Below are 25828 nucleotides of genomic sequence, written 5' to 3'. Positions count from 1 at the left end.
CTGGTCTCGAAGAGATTAAGCAACTTGCTCAAGGTCAAACCAATAGTTAGTCAGAGAGTGGAGATGTAAACTCAGATCATCAGACTCAACTCAAAGCCAGGACTCTTAATCACCACACACCTCTCCTGCTGCGGCCCTTTCGGGGCACCTGGGAAGGAGTAGAGCAGCTTGTGAGGAGCTAGATGCCCATTCAGAGCAGCCGGAATGGAACCAGGACAAGGTAAGGACCCACCAGGCTCTCCTGGGTGTCGCTGGTGCAACTACTTTGCAGAATTAATCTGGAGGGGCACTTCTGACGCTGAAGAACAGAATGCGTTCATTTTAGTTAGTAGACATTTACAAAGTGGATTACATCAGAGGCAGGAGTATTTGTCATTAGGGCATGGGCGAATAGAACAGAAAGCTACAGAGTATTAATCTACTTGCATCTACACAAGTGAGGTAAGTCAAGAGCCAAGCAGGAGTCTGACGTCTCAGTAGAGGCTGAACTGAGCAAGCGTCTCCCTTAGTTGCCCTGACAAAGGAAACACTTCTCATTAATATGATATCCTCATATGGAAAAGCACATGCATTCAAAGTAAACTGTGAGTCAGTGCAGAGCAAGAAGGTCAGGGAGGAGGCTGGGAGGGAGCTGGGTAGCAAATAAAAGATCAGACCATAAGGGAAAGAGTCTCACTTATGTACTGAAGAGGTGATGTCTTCAGGGCTTCTTAGGTTCTGAGACCTGTCACATAGGGTGATGTCAGTACAAATAATAAACTTTGCACCTGTGGCTTTGTGTTGCCTCACCTCACCTGCCTGATGCCCTCACTGCATGAAAGGACAACCCTAGGGACCAGAGTGGGCAGGTCTGTAAGAGTCACGTGCAAGTGGCCACTGCCAGGCTCTCTTTGTTCCATTAGTGGAACAGGAACAGGACAGCACAATCCTAGTAGGCCTGTAGCACATTCCCCACGAGTTTTCATGCAGATGGCCTTTTGCCAACATTCCCAACTTAGTCCCCAAACTACTTAGGCCTTCAGCTTATAAAATGGGTTGTTACAAGACATTGTACCTATAAAATTCATTAAGGAGCCTCTCACAAATATTTTTTGCAACATTTATTTTTGCACCTCCTATGTGCTAGGGTCTGGGGATCCAGCAGTAAACGAGATACACGGAGTCTCACAGAGCTCATATTCTAGCAAAGAAAGACTTTCAGGAAGCAAATACACAGGCAAAGGTTTCTTTAGGATTGTGACAAGTTCTCTAAGGATAGGCTCAAGGCACTGTAAGAACAGACTAGGCTCAAGGTACCGTAAAAACCGGAAAACCTGACCTGGTCTTGGGTCTGAAAAGGCTTCCCTGGGGGAAGCACATTTAGGCTTACACCATCAAGTTTGTCTGGAGTTAGCCAAGCAGGTAGAAGGGAAAGAGACCTCCAGGCAAAGAGGGCAGCATGGAGAAAGACCCTTGGGCAAGAACAGGCTTGGCACATTTGAGGGGCTGAAAGAGCATCTCCGTAGCTATGGCCCCATGAAGGAGGCAGCATGGAGCACGCATGCAGCTGAATAGGGAAGTAGATCACACAGAAAATAAGCCTGTCCGATTCCAACACCCAGAATAGATGTCCGTCCTCTGAGAAGTAGTTCCTTGGTTCTCTCAATACCGTGGGTCATGTAACGAAAAGATCGGTTTTTTGTATTGCTTGCTATGAAGAATAGCAATTGTATGCCAACCTTGAACATGATCATGGGACTTTACAGTTGCATTTTAAGCTGTTCCCTGCTTAACTGGGTCCCTGTCGTTGCTTTTCTCTTCCCAACCCTCACCCCCATATTTTACTTATGCTCTCCAGTTATATCCTGTACCTCTTATACACTTCCTAAAATCCTTTCTGGGATAAGATGGGCCAAAGATCACATAAAATCAGTGTAAATGTTATAATGACTTGTTCAGTCAGCCTTGGTCACTGCCCAGGTTCCCAGTTACATTCGAACACGCCCACTTCACATTCCCACTTGGAGGGCAAATCATTTAACTTCAATCTATATCTAGAGGCCTCTAGTTTTCATTAAAAGACTAGTTAGTATCTTTGGTCTTTTGACTGTGTGAATTCCCCTTTAGAAGATGTGAACATGGATAATCACTCCAAGTTGAATGAGAAGATATGAGCTAGGGGCAAAAGGAATTAGAACAGGATTTGGGACGAAGGTGATCACTGAGAAGAAAGTAAGAGAGGATAGTGTTCAGCAATACAGAATATTTCTGAACCCACTAAATCTCAAGGTAACTACATTGTTACTTCCCTCTTCGTCTTCCTGAAAATACCCATCCTTAAATCCTTAGGTCAAACACAGTAGGCATCTGTGCCAGGGTGGGGTGGAGGGAGTCACAATGGCCCAGAGCTCAAGCAAGGTGAAGAGGGCATTGGAGTAAGAGGAGTGGGAACCGAATCAGAGTCAGGAGGGAATCCATGGTGGGAGAGGATGTCCTGGCATGGGTTGTTAGAGCCTGGAATTCTTGGAGAAATGGTTGGTTCTAGGGCTAGGGCAGAGAAAATCCAAAATGACTATGGAATAATGAGCATCAAGAACCTGGAAAATGTTCATATGCTTTAAGGTAGAAATTCCACTTTTAGGAATTTCTAAAGGAAATAATCATAAATGCTGAAAAAATTTTAGTCATAACTATGCTCATTACTTCATTGTTTATAATAAGGAAAACTGGAAACAACCCAAATTACAAACAATAGGGCAAGTGACCCAAAAAAGTTATGAATATTCACTAAGTTGGATGTCTTCTAGATGTTGAGTTTATGAGAATGAGTTTATTATAATTTATAATGTTAAATTATAAATTCAACATCTAGATCCAGTTTGAGCACAAGCTCTGAGGTCTGGCTCTTCACTGCAGCCTTCTAGAAGCCCTTCTGATATATCTTCTGTATGCCAGCATATATCAGTGCCTTGAGGTGGGGTTGGCCTTCTAGCTGATTCAAGACCTTGACTTCTGCTCTCAAATACCATCTGTCCTTCAGGGTTTACACCATTTAACCCTCCATCTACCAGCCACCCACCATCATCACCTTTTGTCATCCTCCAAACCTGCCCTAATTCACCCATTGGCACCCATTTCCCACTTCCTCTTGTTCCTCTTGTAGGGAACTTCCTTGGCCACATGGGCAGTGCATGCAACAGCTTGGTCTCTCAGTTTACGTGACATCCCAATGCCAATGCTCTTCCCCTCTAATCTAATTTAGCAATCTGAAACCATGCCCTTGGACCTCATTACCACACTGCCCTGTTCCAGCTTTGAAATGTTAAACTCCCAGACCCCTCTGTAAATCTCTTCTTCCACTCTTTTCTTAGTAACCTCAATGTTCTGGCCCTTCTGTTCTAATACACCCACCCTGTTTCTCTGGATCATTGGATAGCTGTTAATTAGCAATGTCCTTATGACATAGGTTAACTGGAAGTTTTAAAATAGCAACGTAATTAAACAATTTAAGCATGTCCACATTACATGCAATCTTTCCTTGCATCTTCTATTATGCCATGAATGAAAGATCTAATTTTAAATCCAAGTATTTAACATCAACAAATACTTTCTTTTATGCAGTGGGTGAATTTACTATTCAGATTTAAGTATTCAAATTAATGTTTTAAGGAAGGTTTTGGTGGCTATGTTCATGGATGGCAACAACTGATTTGTGCTTTATGGAACTTACTGGTGTTTAATAGAGTCTGTCAAAGATTAGGGGGCACCTGGGTGGCTCAGCCAGTTAAGTGTCAGACTCTTGACGTCAGCTCAGGTCATAATCTCACGGTTGATTGTGAGATTAAGCCCTGCATTGCATCGGGCTATGCGCTGATAGCGTGGAGCCTGCTTGGGATTCTCTTTTTTCCTCCCTACCCCTCCCCTGCTCATGTTCACTCTCTCGCTCAAAATAAATAAACATTTTTTTAAAAGATCAGGATGAGTTGACAGTCTCCAAAAATATATGTTGGGTCATTTCTTAATATTTGTGTATCTTCTACTTTATTACCTAGTCTACTTATATTAAGTTTCTGAGTAGGAAACTGATATGTTTTGCCTCTTAAAAAACTGGATATATGAAAATATTACCACCTCTAATCCTTTTAGGCATGAAGAAAAATGATCTGTATAGAAATTTTTGAAGTAAATACATTCAGGAATAAAATTCAACCCAGTAAATGACTCAAATATCTACTTGGTGCAATATTTAATTTACCCATTTTCCAGATGAGCAAATTCAGGGTCAGAAGGAGCTGACTTGTCCAGGATCACACAGGTAGGAAGGGATGGAGCTAAGACCCAAACATATGTCCTCTTACTCAGGGTTCAGTGCTCTTGTAGGAGAAAACACCAAAATAGAAGAGGAGCTTGTAATCTAGACATAGTCAACAAACACGAAAACATTTAGGAACTAGAACATAATCAGAGGTTATGAATTATATCTAATGACATTCTTGGTATTAGAAATTGTTCCTTTTCAGGGCAACCTTTAAAAGTCAATGTACACTCGTGGGGTTTTGTTTTATTTTGTTTTGTTTTGTTTTGTTTTGTTTTAGGAAAAGGCTCTATTTTGGGTAATAGAGTATTTACATTTGTGGAAAGGTTAACTACAGCCTAAAATGATGATGACATCCAAAGAGGGCATATTCAGTTTTAGTTTTCCTAATATCTTCCCAAGAACCCAAAGGAGTTTATCTAGTATTAATGTGCTAGGGTTGACGTAACAGGGTACACTGAGCAGCTTTAACACCAAAAATGTGTTGACTACAAGTCCTCAAGTCTCGAAGTCCAAGATCAGAGTGCCGGCAGGACTGATTCCTTCTGAGGGCTGGGAGGAAGAATCTGTTCCACGCCTCTCTCCTAGCTTTGGGTGGTTTGCTGACAATCTTCGGCGTTCCTTGATTTCTACTGCATCACCTAATCTCTGCCTTCTACTTCACATGGCATTCTCCTTGCATGTGTCTGTGTCCAGCTCTCCCTTTATTATGAGCATTCCAGTCATATCGTATTAGGAGCCCACACTCCTTCAGTATGACTTCCTCTTAATGGATCACATAGATGGTGACCCCATCTCCAAGCATGGTCACATTCCAAGGTACTAGGGGGTTAGGACTTCAACGTATGAATGCGGGGGAGGAGGCGTGTCTCAACCTGTAACACCTAGTAATATGTTCTAAAAAGAGTACTGATCATGAGACAAAGGACAATTAGAATTTGTTTTTTAACTTAGTTTCACCAAACACAATGTTTTTAAAAAATCTGCCATAGCTGCAGTCTGCCAGTTCCACTACCTGTAGAGAGGGTTTGTCACATCAGAAAATAAACATAACCGTCCTGGGAATGCACGAGGATTTAGAAGAGAGAAAGATAGATGACAAAAACACAATTTTGTTTGTGCCATTAGGAAATGCTTCGTTGACTTGTGGCAGGTAAGTGATTCCTGAACTCATTTTCAAGCACTTGATGTGCCATGCAGTGTGTCATACTCTGGGCATACCGTAGTCAACTTGTTTCTCCAGCTGGTTCCTTCTCTCTGCCACACCAGCTACAACTGGTAATTCCACTGGATGTCATCTCTCCCCCCACCCCAGGAACCTCTGTCTCCTGCTGAGTTTCATCACGGCTGGGCTCCATCTTGCAAAACTGTGATGGTCTACAGCAACCTGGTACGTGCCCACTTCAGCTGTGTCTCCTTTTCTATGTTTGCACCTTGTTAGATACCAAAGTAAAGAACTGCAGAGGCCTTCGAGCCCTTTATGCACATCTCTTCTCCCCCTCCCATCGCTCAGAAGAATGGGCCAGAGAGCCTAAAGAAAACAGTGCTGTAAACAGGACCAACTTTGATCTTGACCATCTTTTCTTTCAGGATAAGTCCTGTCTGCTTCCCTTCATCCACTTAGGCAATTACATTCCTAGTCAGGTGCCCCTCTAGTTCGTCAGGTATGCCTAGTAGAGACACCAGGTTGGAATTAATTTGTGAGCCTTCATTTTGCTGAAAAAACTTTCAAGTCTTTTCAAATTTGTTTAGTTTTTTCCTGATGCTTCTGTAATTTTAATTAGGAATATTCTCTAATGCCGAGAGGCTATCTATCAATAATAATTAAAATTGAGAGAGGAGGAGTTAAGTGATCCTTTAATATCACGAAGAACAATATTGTTGATACTGTCCATTTGATTTAGGCTTCTATTTCTTATTATATGAGAAAAATATGGATAATATTATTAATTTTATTAATATAAGTATAACATACTTAAGCCCTTTTCTGACTACCTAAATATTAGATTATTTTTTCTTTTTTTTTTTCAATATATGGAGTTTATTGTCAAATTGGCTTCCATACAACACCCAGTGCTCATCCCAAAAGGTGCCCTCCTCAATACCCATCACCCACCCTCCCCTCCCTCCCACCCCCCATCAACCCTCAGTTTGTTCTCAGTTTTTAAGAGTCTCTTATGGTTTGGCTCTCTCCCACTCTAACCTCTTTTTTTTTTTCCTTCCCCTTCCCCATGGGTTTCTGTTAAGTTTCTCAGGTTCCACATAAGAGTGAAAACATATGGGATCTGTCTTTCTCTGTATGGCTTATTTCACTTAGCATCACACTCTCCAGTTCCATCCACGTTGCTACAAAGGGCCATATTTTGTTCTTTCTCATTGCCACGTAGTACTCCATTGTGTATATAAACCACAATTTCTTTATCCATTCATCAGTTGATGGACATTTAGGCTCTTGCCATAATTTGGCTATTTTTGAGAGTGCTGCTATAAACATTGGGGTACAAGTGCCCCTATGCATCAGTACTCCTGTGTCCCTTGGGTAAATTCCTAGCAGTGCTAATGCTGGGTCATAGGGTAGGTCTATTTTTAATTTTTTGAGGAACTTCCACACTGTTTTCCAGAGTGGCTGCAACAATTTGCATTCCCACCAACAGTGCAAGAGGGTTCCCGTTTCTCCACATCCTCTCCAGCATCTATAGTCTCCTGATTGGTTCATTTTGGCCACTCTGACTGGCATGAGGTGATATCTGAGTGTGGTTTTGATTTGTATTTCCCTGATGAGGAGCGACGTTGAGCATCTTTTCATGTGCCTGTTGGCCATCCGGATGTCTTCTTTAGAGAAGTGTCTATTCATGTTTTCTGCCCATTTCTTCACTGGGTTATTTGTTTTTCGGGTGTGGAGTTTGGTGAGCTCTTTATAGATTTTGGATACTAGCCCTTTGTCCGATATGTCATTTGCAAATATCTTTTCCCATTCTGTTGGTTGCCTTTTAGTTTTGTTGGTTGTTTCCTTTGCTGTGCAGAAGCTTTTCATCTTCATAAGGTCCCAGTAATTCATTTTTGCTTTTAATTCCCTTGCCTTTGGGGATGTGTCAAGTAAGAGATTGCTACAACTGAGTTCAGAGAGGTCTATTCCTGCTTTCTCCTCTAGGGTTTTGATGGTTTCCTGTCTCACATTCAGGTCCTTTATCCATTTTGAGTTTATTTTTGTGAATGGTGTGAGAAAGTGGTCTAGTTTCAATCTTCTGCATGTTGCTGTCCAGTTCTCCCAGCACCATTTGTTAAAGAGACTGTCTTTTTTCCATTGGATGTTCTTTCCTGCTTTGTCAAAGATGAGTTGGCCATACATTTGTGGGTCTAGTTCTGGGGTTTCTATTCTATTCCATTGGTCTATGTGTCTGTTTTTGGGCCAATACCATGCTGTCTTGATAATTACAGCTTTGTAGTAGAGGCTAAAGTCTGGGATTGTGATGCCTCCTGCTTTGGTCTTCTTCTTCAAAATTACTTTGGCTATTCTGGGCCTTTTGTGGTTCCATATGAATTTTAGGATTGCTTGTTCTAGTTTCAAGAAGAATGATGGTGCAATTTTGATTGGGATTGCATTGAATGTGTAGATAGCTTTGGGTAGTATTGACATTTTGACAATATTTATTCTTCCAATCCATGAGCATGGAATGTTTTTCCATTTCTTTATATCTTCTTCAATTTCCTTCATAAGCTTTCTATAGTTTTCAGCATACAGATCTTTTACATCTTTGGTTAGATTTATTCCTAGGTATTTTATGCTTCTTGTTGCAATTGTGAATGGGATCAGTTTCTTTATTTGTCTTTCTGTTGCTTCATTATTAGTGTATAAGAATGCAACTGATTTCTGTACATTGATTTTGTATCCTGTGATTTTGCTGAATTCATGTATCAGTTCTAGCAGACTTCTGGTGGAGTCTATCGGGTTTTCCATGTATAATATCATGTCATCTGCAAAAAGTGAAAGCTTGACTTCATCTTTGCCAATTTTGATGCCTTTGATTTCCTTTTGTCATCTGATTGCTGTTGCTAGAACTTCCAACACTATGTTAAACGACAGCGGTGAGAGTGGACATCCCTGTCGTGTTCCTGATCTCAGGGAAAAAGCTCTCAGTTTTTCCCCATTGAGGATGATGTTAGCTGTGGGCTTTTCATAAATGGCTTTTATGATCTTTAAGTATGTTCCTTCTATCCCGACTTTCTCGAGGGTTTTTATTAAGAAACTTTGCTGAATTTTGTCAAAGGCCTTTTCTGCATCGATTGACAGGATCATATGTTCTTATCTTTTCTTTTATTAATGTGATGTATCACGTTGATTGATTTGTGAATGTTGAACCAGCCCTGCATCCCAGGAATGAATCCCACTTGATCATGGTGAATAATTCTTTTTATATGCTGTTGAATTTGATTTGCTAGTATCTTATTGAGAATTTTTGCATCCATATTCATCAGGATATTGGCCTGTAGTTCTCTTTTTTTACTGGGTCTCTGTGTGGTTTAGGAATCAAAGTAATACTGGCTTCATAGAATGAGTCTGGAAGTTTTCCTTCCCTTTCTATTTTTTGGAATAGCTTGAGAAGGATAGGTATTATCTCTTCTTTAAATGTCTGGTAGAACTCCCCTGGGAAGCCATCTGGTCCTGGACTCTTATTTGTTGGGATGTTTTTGATGACTGATTCAATTCCTTCGCTGGTTATGGGTCTGTTCAAGCTTTCTATTTCCTCCTGATTGAGTTTTGGAAGGGTGTGGGTGTTTAGGAATTTTTCCATTTCTTCCAGGTTGTCCAGTTTGTTGGCATATAATTTTTCATAGTATTCCCTGATAATTGCTTGTATCTCTGAGGGATTGGTTGAAATAATTCCATTTTCATTCATGATTTTATCTATTTGGGTCATCTCCCTTTTCTTTTTGAGAAGCCTGGCTAGAGGTTTATCAATTTTGTTTATTTTTTCAAAAAACCAACTCTTGGTTTCGTTGATCTGCTCTACAGTTTTTTTAGATTCTATATTGTTTATTTCTGCTCTGATCTTTAGTATTTCTCTTCTTCTGCTGGATTTAGGCTGTCTTTGCTGTTCTGCTTCTATTTCCTTTAGGTGTGCTGTTAGATTTTGTATTTGGGATTTTTCTTGTTTCTTGAGATAGGCCTGGATTGCAATGCATTTTCCTCTCAGGACTGCCTTTGCTGCATCCCAAAGCATTTGGATTGTTGTATTTTCATTTTCGTTTGTTTCCATATATTTTTTAATTTCTTCTCTAATTGCCTGGTTGACCCATTCATTCTTTAGTAGGGTGTTCTTTAACCTCCATGCTTTGGGAGGTTTTCCAGACTTTTTCCTGTGGTTGATTTCAAGCTTCATCACATTGTGGTCTGAAAGTATGCATGGTATGATTTCAATTCTTGTATACTTATGAAGGGTTGTTTTGTGACCCAGTATGTGATCTATCTTGGAGAATGTTCCATGTGCACTCAAGAAGAAAGTATATTCTGTTGCTTTGGGATGCAGAGTTCTAAATATATCTGTCAAGTCCATCTGATCCAATGGATCATTCAGGGCCCTTGTTTCTTTATTGACCATGTGTCTAGATGATCTATCCATTTCTGTTAGTGGAGTGTTAAAGTCCCCTGCAATTACCACATTCTTATCAATAAGGTTGCTTATGTTTGTAATTGTTTTATATATTTGGGGGCTCCCATATTTTGCACATAGACATTTATAATTGTTAGCTCTTCCTGATGGATAGACCCTGTAATTATGATATAATGCCCTTCTTCATCTCTTGTTACAGCCTTTAATTTAAAGTCTAGTTTGTGTGATATAAGTATGGCTACTCCAGCTTTCTTTTGGCTTCCAGTAGCATGATAAATAGTTCTCCATCCCCTCACTTTCAATCTGAAGGTGTCCTCAGGTCTAAAATGAGTCTCTTATAGACAGCAAATAGATTTTTTTTTAATCCATTCTGACACCCTATGTCTTTTGATTGGAGCATTTAGTCCATTTACATTCAGCGTTATTATTGAAAGATATGGGTTTAGAGTCATTGTGATGTCTGTAGGTTTCATGCTTGTAGCAATGTCTCTGGTACTTTGTCTCACAGGATCCCCCTTAGGATCTCTTGTAGGGCTGGTTTAATGGTGATGAATTCCTTCAGTTTTTGTTTGTTTGGGAAGACCTTTATCTCTCCTTCTGTTCTAAATGACAGACTTGCTGGATAAAGGATTCTCGGCTGCATATTTTTTCTGTTCATCACATTGAAGATCTCCCGCCATTCCTTTCTGGCCTGCCAAGTTTCAGTAGAGAGATTGGTCACGAGTCTTACAGGTCTCCCTTTATATCTTAGAGCATGTTTATCTCTAGCTGCTTTCAGAATTTTCTCTTTACCCTTGTATTTTGCCAGTTTGACTATGATATGTCGTGCAGAAGATCGATTCAAGTTACATCTGAAGGGAGTTCTCTGTGCCTCTTCGAAATCAATGCCTTTTTCCTTCCCCAGATCAGGGAAGTTCTCAGCTATTATTTCTTCAAGTACACCTTCAGCACCTTTCCCTCTCTCTTCCTCCTCTGGAATACCAATTATGCATAAATTATTTCTCTTTAGTGCATCACTTAGTTCTCTAATTTTCCCCCTCATACTCCTGGATTTTTTTATCTCTCTTTTTCTCAGCTTCTTCTTTTTCCATAATTTTATCTTCTAGTTCACCTATTCTCTCCTCTGCCTCTTCAATCCGAGCCGTGGTTGTCTCCATTTTATTTTGCAGGTCATTAATAGCATTTTTTAGCTCCTCCTGACTATTCCTTAGTCCCTTGATCTCTGTAGCAATAGATTCTCTGCTGTCCTTTATACTGTTTTCAAGCCCAGAGATTAATTTTATGACTATTATTCTGAATTCACTTTCTGTTATATTGTTTAAATCATTTTGATCAGTTCGTTAGCTGTTGTTATTTCCTGGACGTTTTTTGAGGGGAATTCTTCCGTTTCGTCATTTTGGATAGTCCCTGGAGTGGTGCGGGACTGCGGGGCACTTCCCCTGTGCTGTCTCGAATAACTTGCGTTGGTGGGTGGGACCGCAGTCAGACCTGATATCTGCCCCCAGCCCACCGCTGGGGCCACAGTCAGACTGGTGTGTGCCTTCTCTTCCCCTCTCCTAGGGGCGGGGTTCATGTGGGGTGGCGTGGCCCATCTGGGCTACTTGCACCCTGCCAGGCTTGTGGTGCTGGGGATCTGGCGTATTAGCTGGGGTGGATCGGCAAGGTGCACAGGGGCGGGAGGGGCAGGCTCAGCTCACTTATCCTTCAGAGGTCTGCTTCAGGAGGTCCGTGCGGCACCAGGAGGGAGTCAGACCCACCGCCGGAGGGATGGATCCGCAGAAGCACAGCTTTGGGTGTTTTTGCAGTGCAAGCAAGTTCCCTAGCCGGAATTGGTTCCCTTTGGGATTTTGGCTGGGGGATGGGCGAGGGAGATGGCGCTGGTGAGCGCCTTTTTTCCCCGCCAAGCTGAGCTCTGTCATCAGAGGCTCAACAACTCTCCCTCCTGTTGTCCTCCAGCCCTCCCGTTCTCCGAGCAGAGCTGTTAGCTTATAACCTTCCTGATGTCAAGTCCCGCTTGCTGTCGAACACACTCCGTCCAGCCCCTCTGCTTTTGCAATCCAAACTTGGGGGCTCTGCTTGGCCGGCGGGCTGCCCCTCCGCCCCGGCTCCCTCCCACCAGTCCTGGAGCGCGCAAGGCCTCACCGCCCTTTCTACCCTCTTCTGTGGGCCTCTCGTCTGCACTTGGCTCCGGAGACTCCGTTCTGCTAGTCTTCTGGCATTTTTCTGGGTTATTTAGGCAGGTGTAGGTGGAATCTAAGTGATCAGCAGGACGCAGTGAGCCCAGTGTCCTCCTACGCAGCCATCTTCCCCAGGTCCTAGATAATTTTTTCAATCAGTATGTGAGGTAAAGGTGGGTTTCATTGATAAAAATGTTTTAAGCAAAACAAATATTTTATATTTCATGAAGGATACAGGTCTTATTTAAAAAAAAAAAAAAAAGATGAGTTTCAAAACACTTTTCCTAAAGAGTTATAGTTAAGATAGTCCATGAACCAGAACTGGCAGGGCATATGGCTTGAATCTTGGAATCTCTAATTGGTTTTTAACAGATACTTTTGCTGCAGCTATCCAAAAGAACACATAATATTGTAATGCTCTGAAAACCAAAGTATGTTCTCATTTTGTTAGCAACAATATTCATGGTTCTTTAAAATCCAGGGACTAACAATTCACATTATTTCATGAAAATATATTTCTTAATTTTCAAAGAAAGTCTGATAATGGTTTCTTTTTAAAAAACTAGAAACCACCAGAGTACCAAAGATAAAATAGATGTCAGATTGAGTCACAAAGCTTTTGGAAACTCCTACCCGACATTCTGACCTCCACTTGGCAGTGACATCATAATGACCTAGCTAGTTGTCGGATCTGCTGGGCAACAGAAAGGAAACCCTGAGGAGACACAGTAGATAACTGGATAAATCATATCATTTTCCCAATGAATTTTATATTGTTTATTTTTGTATCTGGGGTTTTTTCCTCACAGCTCCCCAATATGACTTCCCATAATGATGGTGAGAGTAAGTATTTAAAGATTTTACAGAAATAGATAAGATGACCCATTACCCTAGAAAATTGGTATGTGACAGTTTTCTAGAGGTTGATATAAAGTTTATCATTGGAAATATGGTATAATGTACATTCTAAATCTCGGCCTCAAATCCTTTGTGAAAAAATGCAGCTGAAAAGGGGAAAGTAGTAAAAGAACTCAACATATTTCTGATCATGCTTTTTACAGAGTCTGGGGACATGATGTTATCTGAAATGATGCTACCTGAAAAACAAGGTAAACAGGCACTGGAAAATAAGGAACCACCGGAAAATGAGGAACCGCCGGAAAACAAAGAACTGGTGGAAAATAAGGAACCGCCAGAAAACAAGGAACCACCAGAAAATAAGGAACCGCCAGAAAATAAGGAACCTCCAGAATATAAACCACCGGAAAATAAGGACCCACCAGAAAATAAGCCACCGGAAAATAAGGTGGATACTCCTGCTAATGAGAAGAGTGGCAATTATTATAAAGATATAAAACAATGTAAGTCTTTAAAGTTAATAGCAATACATATGCAAAATCTAGTTATTCTGGTTTGATTTATTTTAACTCTTTTTAAAACTCTATCATTTTATTTCCTACATCTTAAATTCCTATTTACCTTCTAAATGTTTCCATGTGTAAAATGAAATTTTTATTTTCTATCACTTTGTTTTCATGAGACGCTATGAAGTTTAACAAGATTCTTTCAATAATGGCCTGTAATTAACAGAGGGCACGTGGCATTCTGGTGATTTGCAATTGATCTAATTCTATGGTTTTTTGTTAACCAAACTTTCTTTGGAGGTGTGTATCCATTTTCTAGGGCTGCTAAAACAAAGTACCACAGACTGGGTAGCTCAGAGCAACAGAAATTTATTCTCTCACAGTTCTGGAAGCGAGAAATCCAAAACCAAAGTTTTGGTCATGCCATACTCTCCCCAAAGCCTCTAGGGAAGGATTGTTCCTTGCCTCTTCCAGCTTCTGGTAGCCCCAGGCATTCCTCAGCTTGTCACGAATTCCCATCTCTGCCTCCATCTTCACATGGCACTCTTGCTCTGTCTCTCTGTCCATTTCCATCTTCTTGTAAGGACACCATATCAGATGAGGATCCCAACCTACTCCGGGGTGACTCCATCTTTTTTTCCCTGCCCTACCCTACCCTACCCCACCTTACCCTGCCCAGCCCTGTCCAAGGCGGCCAGACTAAGAAGCTGACTTCACCTTGATTAATTTTATCTTCAACAACCCTATTTTGAATTAGGTTTCATTCTGAGGTGCTGGGGGTTCAGACTTTTGGAGGGAGGGCAAAATTCAATTCATGTCAAGATGACTTTAAGATGTTTGGAAGGTCCATCAAACTTCAGTTTATTCATCATTACTCATATGGGCTTTCTTTCCATCTCCTTGTAAGGTCCACCATTCTAAAAAGTGAAAAGTTCATAAGAAACTCTTGTTAAGAATAAAAACAGGGGTGCCTGGGTGGCTCAGTTGATTAACCGTCCAACTCTTGCTCTCGGCTCAGATCATGATCTTGAGCTTTGTGGGTTCAAGCCCCATGTGGGGCTCTGTGCTAACAGCATGGAGCCTGCTTGGGATTTTGTCTCTCTCTCTGTCCCTCCCCTGCTCCCTCTCAAAATAAATAAACTTTTTAAAAATGAAAAATAAAAAAATTAAGATTAAATCTAATTATCTTGGGATTCTTATTAACATTAATCAAATTAAAAATAGAAATACAATCAAGATATAGACATATATATACATGTACAAATATATACACTCAAGTACTTTGATAACAATAATGCGTAAGTTGTATTTCTATTTTCTCTTTGATGAATCAATATCTGTCTTTTGTAGGTGCAAAAAACACCTGATGCTCAGAAAGGTCAATTGCCAGGTTTCATAGCTACCAAAAGCAGAGTCAGGAGGAGTGGGATCTAATCTGTCCAGCATCAGACCGCCACTATGGTGTGCACATGGTTCAGCCATTCCCCTTTCAGGATGTACCTCTGGAATTAACCAGAGGGTATAAATCAAGAGCCTGATGATAACTTTGATTAAAGAAAAAAATCATTCTTACCACACAAATACATACAAAACATAAATGAAATCTTACCAAAAATGTGTCAAGATTTACTTTTCTCATTTAACACCTCGAGCTCATTTCACATCTATCCACTAGGTGGATACCTAGTACTCCAGAAAATGATGTCCCATAATTGAGCCACTATCTTTTTTAAAGAATTAGATTATGTGCAGTTTTTCCCTTGGACATTCTTCTCATATATGCTTAAGTGTATCTCCCTTTAGATAGATACCAAGTACTGGACATTGCTGAATAAAAAAATGAATCTTTAAAAATATTGATAGATACCACCAAATTGCCCTCCAAAAAGCATCTACCAATTTATTTATTTATTTGTTAATGTTTTATTTTTATTTTTCACAGAGAGAGAGAAAGAGAGAGTGATCAGGGGAGGAGCAGATAGATAGGGAGACACAGAATCCAAAGCAGGCTCCAGGCTCTGAGCTGTCAGCAGAGAGCCCGAGGCAGGGCTCGAACTTACAAACCGTGAGATCATGACCTGAGCTGAAGTCGGATGCTTAACCGACTGAGCCACCCAGACACTGACAAAAAGCATCTACCAACTTATAGCCTCCAAGAATGCTCCACAATCTTACCTACAATGAAAATTGTTAACCATATTTTGTGAATATAAATGAGAATTTTCCATGACTATTTTCATTTGCATTCTGATTACTTATGAAGTTGAGCATTTTTCTCTGTATTTTGGGGATATTTTTATTCCTACTTCTATGATTTGCCTATTCATATCCATGGCCCATTTTTCTATCAGGTTGTATTTTCATGTATTTGTAGGGGCTCTTTTATGTTTAGTAAATTGTTTTTCCTATAGTAATAGTTAACAGGTATTTTCCCCCCAGGCTATTGCTTATCTTTAAAACCTGTTTAGGTATCTTAATCACAGAGAAAAATTTTAATTTTATGAAATCAATGTTGATTATTTTTTTAAAAAAATTGTATTTTGGTTAGATAGGTCTTATTCAATCCAAGATAAATTATTTTCCTATTTTTTTCAAATGATTTCATATTTTTGTCTTTAACTTTTAGTTCTTAAATCAGTTATCTTTGTATATGGCATAAAATGGGCATGAAACTTTGTGTTTTTCAAAGAGGATTGCCAAATATTGAACACCAATTCCCTACTTATGTGAAACCCATTTAATATATACTCTCTTTTGAACTTGGGTCAGTTGCTACCTTTTTTATTGTTTCTTTGATCTGTCTTTCCCTGTAAAAATACCACTGTGTCTTAGTTTTTATACTTTCATAATTTACAACAAACATGTTGGGCTTTTGCTTCCTTTTGTTACATTTTTCCATAGATCTAGCTCAGAAATTCCTCAAAAATCATGATACACTAATGGGACTGTGTGTGTGTGTGCATGTGTGTGTATGTGTAAGCATGACTGTAAGCCTGAGTGGTATGACGAATGAATAGATGTGTATGTACTAAACACACATATGTATTCACGTACATATAAGATTTTCTGTCATTTCATGAGATTTTGGAAAAAAGAGACATGTATATATATTCATATGTCAATGATTCAGTCAGCCATCTTGATCCAATCTACTCTTACTCTGGGTGGATATATCCATTGGTTTTGAATTATAACCAACCCCACTGACAACTTTTAAGAGCAAGATTCTTTATGTACATATGTAAATGTGAACATGTATGGGAGACTGTGATTGTTATTGAAATATATGCTGTTTAAGCTGTTCTATAATCTAACAGAAGGTTCAGGGGCAAACTAATGCTTCTTACTTGGCTTTTGATTATATCAATACAGTGATAATAATATACACCTACAAATCTACTTTAGCACTTGTTATAATTTCCTCAATAATTTCTCCTTGGAATGTTATTTAATATCAGGATACCAATTTGGCTTTTTCCCCCATAAATTTTATTTTTAAACCTTGCCCCATTTCCTCAATTTGTAGATGAAGAATATCTCAAATACTTTATTATTCTTTTCTTGGAATTAGTACCTTTGTTTTAAGAAAAAAAAAATCAGATGAGGAAAAATTTAAAGGAACAAGAAGTAACTTAGCTAGTTGCTGAAAATATTTGATCTTGTGTTTTTAGATGTGTTCACCACGCAAAATGTAAATGGCAGCCAGTCTGAAATATCTGTGAGAGCAACAACCGATTTGCAATTTGCTCTAAGAAACTGTAAGTACTGAAAGTAGTGAAAACCACCACTGCAAATAGGAAGAGCCCTTAAAGCAAGATTTCAAAATAGCTCTAGAGAGTATCAAGTAGGAAAAAGGTCTTAGTGGAGCTAGTGTCAGAGAATCCTACCTCCAAAATAAGGAGACTCCATACCCCTTGCACTAATAAAGTTAGAAGTCAAGGAGGTTCTTGCATTTCTTAGCCTCATGTTTTTGGTTTTCATGGAAAGATAAATGACTAAATGTATAGCTCTATAAAACTGTATGTCGTTCTTAAGCCCACATTTTTACTCCTTTCTGCTTATACCTCCAACTTCAAATGTTCTTATTTCTTTTTTGTGTCTTTCCACCAAGCATAATGAATTTGCTAAATAAAGCTGTTGCCAGCATGTGAGTTTGGAGGCCATTAACAGTCTCCAAAGTACATATACATATCTATATGTATATGTTTAAAGATATACATATCTTTCACCTGAAGTGTTGGCAGCTCAAATCTATAAAACCCCCAAGCATAAAACAGAAGACAAGGAAAAGAGGATAAAATTAAATAGAGAAGAGAGAATGTGTCTGGCTCTGGCAACTTTAATATTGGGAAAAGCCAGACTCAGTAATACCTAATTGTTAATAAAAACTATTTGATAATAATGGAATATTTTGAACAATTCCAAACCTTGGTAAATAAATTAGGGACATTTCAAGGGCATGTGTTAATTAAACACATGGGCACAATTAAACACAAGGGCATGTGTTAATTAAACAAATCACTCACTTTTGTTTGTATACACCAAACATCATCTTAAGTTGTTTGGGACAAGAGACAGAAAGGCAGGTCTTAGACCAAGTAGCTCAAATTCCTTAAGAGATGGATTTTTGAGGACCATAGGACCCATGAACGAAATTGCAAAACCTAATTGCTATTCTCACAATTCAGGTCTCCAGAGTATTGTCAAAGAAAGTTGGATAGGGATAAGAAATTGTTGCCATTTAAAATGGGGATCTGACAGAAGGAGATATGCTAACATGGTAGGGACATTCTAGAGGAGCGAGCCCCTGAAGGAGTTGGAACTCTGCAGAAAATTTTTGACTAACAATTGGAACTAGAACTGTGAGGGCAAGGGGGCAATCCTCATGATTTTTTGCCAAAATAGAGTATGAGGGTTCTATAGCAGACCTCGAGGATTACTTACCAATTTTGTTGAAGTCCTGCCTGAATCATGTCAAGTCTGGAAACAGATTCTCTTTTCCATAGCTTTCTTGCCAACAAGGTACCTATCATGGTGCTGTTGGTAGCCTCAGTCCGAATTAACTCTGTCTCTATGTAGAACTTTTTCTATAGCGAGATTGCCTGTACTTCGTGTGGAACTTCATTAGCGCCAGCATTAAACAAAATTGACTGAAATGGCCACCATGGGGGGTGGGGAGGGGTGGAAAACGTCTCGGGTCACAATTGTTGCCAAATACACTCTTACTGACATTCCTCCAGAAGAGGGGCACATTATAGACTGAAATACATAGTAAATCAGGCCTGAAAACCCTTGATTTTGTTTTGAATAGTAAAGGAAACGCTTCCCATTTACAAGGATACTGATGTACCTTCCTCTTCCACGTCCTGACACTGACCAGCAACCAAGCTGTTCTGGGCTGATAGTATCACTTCAAGTTCTGCTCAGAATACCATCTGGTATTTACCTCTTTTACCTCTAAAAGAAGCTTCTGGCCCCACAGTACCAGCTTTTCCTCTTTCCCACAAATTATAGGCGTATTAATCCCCTCTCGGGCAACCCATTTTCCCAAAACTTTATTCTTCAATGCCTTCGTCTTTCCCCTCCTTTAATATATCTCAGGAAAATGTCAACATCTTTCTCTTTTTCTTCTATGTTCCATTTTTTAGCTTAAAAAATATGCCTAATCACAGACGTTGTCAATATTTGTATGTGCTGATAATTTATTATCCCTTTTCCTAGATAAACTCCTCAATGAAACAACTACGTCATTTCCTGGGAAAGCCACCATTGAAGAACATGCTACTGAACCCCCTCAAAAACAATATCGAAGTATTAAAGTTTCTACACATTAGTCATACCTGGAGCATATCATTATATGATTTAATTTAAGTCTCATTACTCTGGATGTCTCATAAAGTAATAGCGTGCTATAAAGAACTTACACAGCTGCAGTTTAAAGTCACTTGAAAATCTTTGAAACAATGGAAGTCTGAGTCCATTTTTAGATTTACCTGATGAAGGGAGAGGGTGTGAGCTCTTTTTAAAATAAAATCTATTTTAACAAAATGTATTACACTTATATTTATATTCAACATATAAATATATTTAATACATTTTACTATTATTTTTAAAATAATAATGTACAAGTGTCTATCTGCTTGAGGAATAAATTTATTTCTAATTAGAGTCAATTATTAGTGTTTCCCAAAATTATTGGTGGGGGGTGGGGGGCGGTTGGTAGTGAGAGGTTTCAAAATCAAAATCATCATTTATCTCTCCTGCTGATAATATTGTTCCTTATGAAATATTTGTGAAAACATAACCCCCAGGATGGCTCTCCTCTAAGGTCTTGAACAAGTGGTCTAATTGAAGACAATGGACCTGTCGTTACATGAAACCCTATTTTCTCCAGTTCATGCAATCCAAGTATGTTTCTCACGTGACTGTTGTGAATTAGTTTGCATCTCTAACACTACTAAAACAAACAACTTAGTCATCTTTTTTATATATTTAGAACTAGAAAATCATCCTAGTGATATCCTTTCTTAAATATCTTTAGTAATTTACTACTAGGTTTGGGATCATGTTCTAATTACTAAACCAGGCGTTTAAATCTGAAACAATCTGACCCCTGGGAAAGGTTCAAGTTTCTTCTGTGGTCCCATTTCCCACCCACATTCTTCACTTCAGACTACCTGAGGCTCTTAGAACTCACCAAATCTGCTCACAACTCTGACTTTGTTCACAGTGAAATAACCTCACTCTTCCCTTGTTGGCCTAGCAAACAATTTCTAGTCCTCTAACACTACATTGGAGCATCGTCTCCCTTTCGAAGAGTTTCCGGCCTTTACAGCTGGTTTCTATGTGCACACCACTTGTGTGTTTCTATTGAAGCCCCCGTTATCCTGCAACATAATGAATAGTGATTTTTGTCTGTCTCCCAAACTGAGGGTGTGTTCCTTCAGCATAAGGTCCATGTCTTGTCACTTTTGTAACTTTAGTGCCGACCACAGGGTCTGGAACATGGTAGGAGCTCAAAGTATAACTGTTACATGACCAACAGAAAAGTGAATAAATGTTCTATCCTAAATTTACTAAAGCGAACTCACCTTACCTAGTTATCCTGTTCTATTTTGTTTTTTAAACAGGACGAACCAACCGTCCAAATGAGCCTGCATTTTGGACAATGTTAGCTAAAGGTAAACTGATAGTCGTTAGGTAGCTGAGAAAATGTTTTGGTTTTCTAAAGTCTTATGCAAGAAAGCCAAGACCAGTGTAATTTTGTTCTGAGTCAGTTCTAATATTAAGGATTAATATTAGAATTAATTAAGAATTAATAAGTCAACATTTTGCTGCCATTATCATACATAATAGCAAATGCAAATCAAAACCACAAAGTTGACCGTGTCCTGCATTTTCTGATTCCCTCTCCTAAATGTTTATTCTCCTATAAATATTGCAGCCTTGTCATTCAATTTATTTATGATTAAAAATTTTAAGTAAGGCTCTTGCTCAATATAGTCCCTCTCTGTGTTTGAAGCAATTTGCCCATAAGCACATGGAAATGTGTGAATAAATGCAAAGTATATATCAAAATATATGCAAGCATCTGTCAAAATGCATATGTAATATGTATTGCATATGTCAAAAGCATATAGGCATACATGAATAAATGTAATGTGCATTGATATATATGCATGTATAAATGTATATATCATATGTAGATGCACACATGAGTAAATTTAATTCATGTGGCATACACATATATGTACATTGTAGACATGAAATATATACATAGACAGTTGATCCTGATTATTTGCAGATTTTGTATTTGTGAATTTACCTACATCTAAAGAATATTTGTAACCCCCCAAATTACTTTCGTGGTCGCTTGTGGACATGCCCAGAGCAGCAAAAATTTTAATTGCCTGACACTCAATGTTCCCAACTGAGGTAAAACAAGGAAGGCAACGCTCTGCCTTCCTTTTTTTAGCTTTTACACTGTAAGTAAGTGTCCTTTTGGTGGTTTACTTAGTGCTGCGTGTTTTGCATGTTTGTGCATTTTGTTGGTGGTTTTGCTAATTAAAATGGCCCCTAAGTGTAGTATTAAGATACTGGTTAGTATTCCTAAGCACAAGAAGGCTGTGATATACCTTATGGAGAAAATATGTGTCAGATAACAGGCATATTTATGATGCTGTTAATCATGAATTGACTGTTAATGAATCAACAATATATATTAAATAAAATATCATTAAACAGAAACACAGAGAAAACAAAGTTATGTATTGGTTGGTTGATGAAAATGTGACCAGAGGTTCACAGCAACCTAACCTTGTATTTCCCCTAGGGGCAGCAGTTTGGTATTCACTAATTCAGTGTTCACATGACTTTATGGAACATAAGTGTCATAAATAATGAGAATAAATTCTACATATTAAACGCACGCACAGTAATTTTAGGAAGTTAATTTTGTTTACCTTAACGCCAATTTATTGTTTTAACAGCTTTAAATGCAACACCAACAGCTGAGGAGCTTGAGGAAAAAGATCAATTATTTCACCCAATTCCACGTAAGCACAAAACACTTCAATTAAATGGATGCATCAATGCCAGCACACATTTTAGTGTGTGACTTCACTGTGCGGCAATAGTGTTTTCCCCAGTAATGTGAAGTGTATGTGAAAGGGTAGCACGGTGGCTAACACTATATCAGAGAGGACAGTTGCTGTTTTAGAGAAGCAATTGTCCCTAAGCATTATTCTCCAGGTACCATGCTGGAGAGGGCTATTTTTATTTTCCCGTTTTATAACTTCTATTCCTAAAACAGATAAACCAAATGGGGGAGTAGGCAAGTGAATCATATATAGAACACAGTTTTTTTTTTTTTTTCAATTGATAGACTCTAAGTTCAGAGCAGTTTGGGGCTTACAGAAAAAAAAAGAGCAGAAAGTACAGATTTCTCCTTTATTTCCTCTACTCAGTTTTTCCTATCATTATCAACTTGCATTGGTTTAGTACGTTTTATAATTTACAAGCCAATGTTGATACATTACTATTAGCTGAAGTCCATAGTTTACATTAGGGTCCACACTTTGTGTTGTACAGTTCTGTGGGTTTTGACAGATGCATGATGTCATGTGTCCACCATTACAATCATACAGAGTAGTTACACTGCCCTAAAAATCCCCTGTGCTGCACCAATCCATCCCCTCTGTCACTAATCCCCGGCTACCAACTGCTCTTTTCACCATCTCCATATTTTTGCCTTTTCCAGAATGTTCTATAGTTGGTAACTATAGTATATTGACTTTCACAAGGCTTTTTGCACTTGTTAATATGCATTTAATATTCCTCCATGTATTTTTGTGGCTTGATGGTTCATTTCTTTTTATCACTATTTAACATTTCATTGTCCACACAATTGGACAATGTACAATAAATTGTACCAATATATTTATCCTTTCACCTACTAAAGGACATCTTGATTACTTCCAATTTTTGGCAATAATGAATAAAGCTGCTATAAACATTCATATGTAGGTCTTTGTGTGGACATAAGTTTTCAGCTCATTTGGGTCAATACCAACAACCGTGATTGCTGGATTGTATGGTAAAACTGTTTAGCTTTGTAGGAAATTACCAAACTGAATTCCAAAGTGGCTATACTGTTTTGTATTCCCACCAGCAAGGAATGAGAAAATTCCTGCTGCTGAATGCAGTCTTGTAGTTTTCATTAATGGATTAGTCGTATTTATATGAGTAAAAGAACTGATTTCAATAGAAAATGTCACAATAAGGCAATACATTAATTTACCCCCAAAACCTCTGTCCTACAAATAAACTACTGGGAAAAAAATGCACCTGGTAATACATCTAAGTCCTGACAACTCTCTTCTGCATTGGATTATTTGTAATAAATACAGCCGTTCTCCTTGCAGTGTTTAAAGAGAATGAAGAGACTTCTTTGTTTAGAAAAATTGTATATAGAAATGACAAAGGCTGCATTACCTTAGAAATACTTTGTCTTTCCAACTAATTAGATTGGGCATGATTTATTTTCTGTCATGTATTTAGTACATATTACATGCCAGGTGCTTTACAGACATTATGTCAGTTTTCACAGCAACTCCATGAAGTTGGTATTATCACCATTTCACAGACAAGAGAACTGAGGCTGAGAGAGAAAACCTGTCCATACTTGTAATTAGCTTTGTCATAATGTCCAGTGGTTGAGAATTCCAAACCCTTCTCTAGTTTTGACCATCACCTCAAAAAACAAAATGTACTACAAGTACACCTCTTTATAAAAAACCTTTTAAGGAGTAGCAAAGCAATTCAGGAGCACAGCCCATTTCAACATCATTTGTTTGATTATTCCCAAAGTAATCTGCCTTGAAGTCAAGATAATCAATGATAGTTGTACATTTCACTCTACTTGGTCTAAGATCGTACTCTGACAATTAACAGAATGAGAGAATACAGACGTGGGAGCTTGTCACTGCTTATCCAAAACATCATTACCTAACAAATAATGAAAACCTTTGTAAGTTTTGGGTGGGAGAAAGCTGGGGGAAGAAAGCTGGGAGAAGAGAGAAGTAACAACATGGTCATTTAAAGTTGCATTAAATAAATGGCTATTAAGTGAGGCATAAATTCAGGAAAATATAAAATTTGGCAGTAAAGTTATATTTTAATCAATAGATTTGATATCTTTGATAGCTCTGAGTCTGGACATGATTTTTATCACATAACTTATTTTAGAAAGCAGTAAGTTTTCATTTCTTTTTTTAACATCATATACATTAGGTTTGATCTCAGTAATAAAATGGCAAATTCATTTCTTAAACCTCAGTACACCATCCTTTTGGCATCAGAGAAAAATCAATGCAGTTCCCAACAGTAAAATTCTATCTTTCTCTGCTGAAGGACTAACCCCTGTTGTGTGAGTCCATCATATTTTCAATAGTCATCTTTCCAGTGGTTTTTATTAGTCAGGGAGGAAGATTCCTATATACACATTTTAGCACCTGGTAATGTGGGTTTGAAACCAGATTTTGCCACTTAATAGCTAGGTGCCATGGGAAAATTCATAAACTTCTGTGATCCTGTAAAATGGAGCTAAGAACAGCTCTTCCAGGACTCTAGTGAAGGTTTAAAAAAAAGTGAAGGGCACTTAGCCATAGGATGGAGCCTACAGTCTTCTCTGCATGGTATATGAGTAGTGGGCGTGAGTAGTGACTACTCTGGATGGCGAACGCTTTTCTGCAGTTGCTCTGCTATCCTTACTTCTCCAGGAAACATGCTGGACTCGGTTACTCTTTCCCATTGCCTTTTCTTTCTTTCTTCTCAGACTCTGATTTGAATGCCATAAATGAAGATAACATGACACAGCTACAGGAAATCAAGTTAAAATTAATGCTGGGCATCTCCCTGATGACCCTCTTCCTTTTTGTCATCATCTTGGCCATCAGCAGTGCCTTGCTGTACAAGGTGAAGACAATGAGGTAAGTCTGCAGACCTCTGGAGTCTTTGTAACAGGTGTGATATGAAGCTCACACCCTCCTTTCTTTAGTAGGCTGTTAGGAAATGCAGCTCCCAAATTTATCTGTAAGATACGAGGTTAGGCTCCATTTCTTCTATTCAGAAAGGAGCATGGGGCTGTCTCTCAGGGAGAATTTTTCCCTAGTGTTTTAGTCATCTAGAGATAAAAATAACACTAGTCAATTGAAAAGGATATAGAGAATTTAGATGTGCATTCTTTTCTCTAGCTTGGGAACAAAAGAACTATGACCTCTGTTCTCAACAGCACATCTACTTAGGGTCTAACATTTTTTACTTATTTATATGGCATTATACAAAGTAATTGGACAGAATTCCAATTCCATATTGTTTCAATTTTTGTGATGCCTTTCTGAATTGAGTTGAGCTGCAAATGTATGTAATTAGGAACAATTCTTGATACCTGTTTTCTTTTTCAGTTATAAAAGTCCAGTTCTAACAGAATACTCTGTCAACCCAGAGCTGGCAACTCTGTCTTACTTCCACCCGTCAGAAGGTGTATCAGACACATCTTTTTCTAAGAGTGCTGACAGCAGCATATTTTGGGGTACTACATCTTCAGAATTGAAAAAAGAAGACACATTGTCAAAATCTAGAACAACGGACATGATTTCCACAGCCTCAGATGATACAGGCATGAATGATGAGTCAGATTTAATTCAGAGTGAGGAACCAAGTGAAGAAACTCCCACAGATTGAATAGACATTAAGTTTGAGTCGGAAAGCAATTTCTTTGGGACTCTCATTAAGGTCATGACTTGGAAACTCTGCTGAGGAATTTAAATTTTCTGATGTCTGAAAAGGAGGACGTATTCAATAAAATTATCTCAGCCATAA

At 38.7% G+C, this 25828-nt stretch overlaps 1 protein-coding gene across 5 annotated transcripts; it reads left to right on the top strand.

Annotated features, from left to right (window-relative positions):
* On the top strand, nucleotides 1-25828 carry EQTN (equatorin). Of its 5 annotated transcripts, none has more exons than XM_045470151.1 (9): nucleotides 1-220; nucleotides 5736-5885; nucleotides 13145-13444; nucleotides 17119-17205; nucleotides 19169-19258; nucleotides 20578-20628; nucleotides 21937-22002; nucleotides 24783-24936; nucleotides 25411-25828. In XM_045470151.1, exons 1-9 carry the CDS (start codon nucleotides 205-207, stop codon nucleotides 25688-25690), a joined length of 1194 nt encoding a protein of 397 aa, XP_045326107.1. In that variant the 5' UTR covers nucleotides 1-204; the 3' UTR covers nucleotides 25691-25828. The 5 variants fall into 5 exon arrangements, with proteins under 5 accessions (XP_045326107.1, XP_045326110.1, XP_045326106.1 ...); XM_045470150.1 differs by lacking the exon at nucleotides 1-220 and adding an exon at nucleotides 2441-2513; XM_045470154.1 differs by lacking the exon at nucleotides 5736-5885 and having other exon boundaries at nucleotides 11-220.

Source organism: Leopardus geoffroyi, chromosome D4 (assembly GCF_018350155.1).
Source record: "Leopardus geoffroyi isolate Oge1 chromosome D4, O.geoffroyi_Oge1_pat1.0, whole genome shotgun sequence".
Lineage (NCBI taxonomy): Eukaryota > Metazoa > Chordata > Mammalia > Carnivora > Felidae > Leopardus > Leopardus geoffroyi.
The sequence above is the reverse complement of the archived record's forward strand: the minus strand, read 5'-3'. Positions and strand labels throughout refer to the sequence as shown.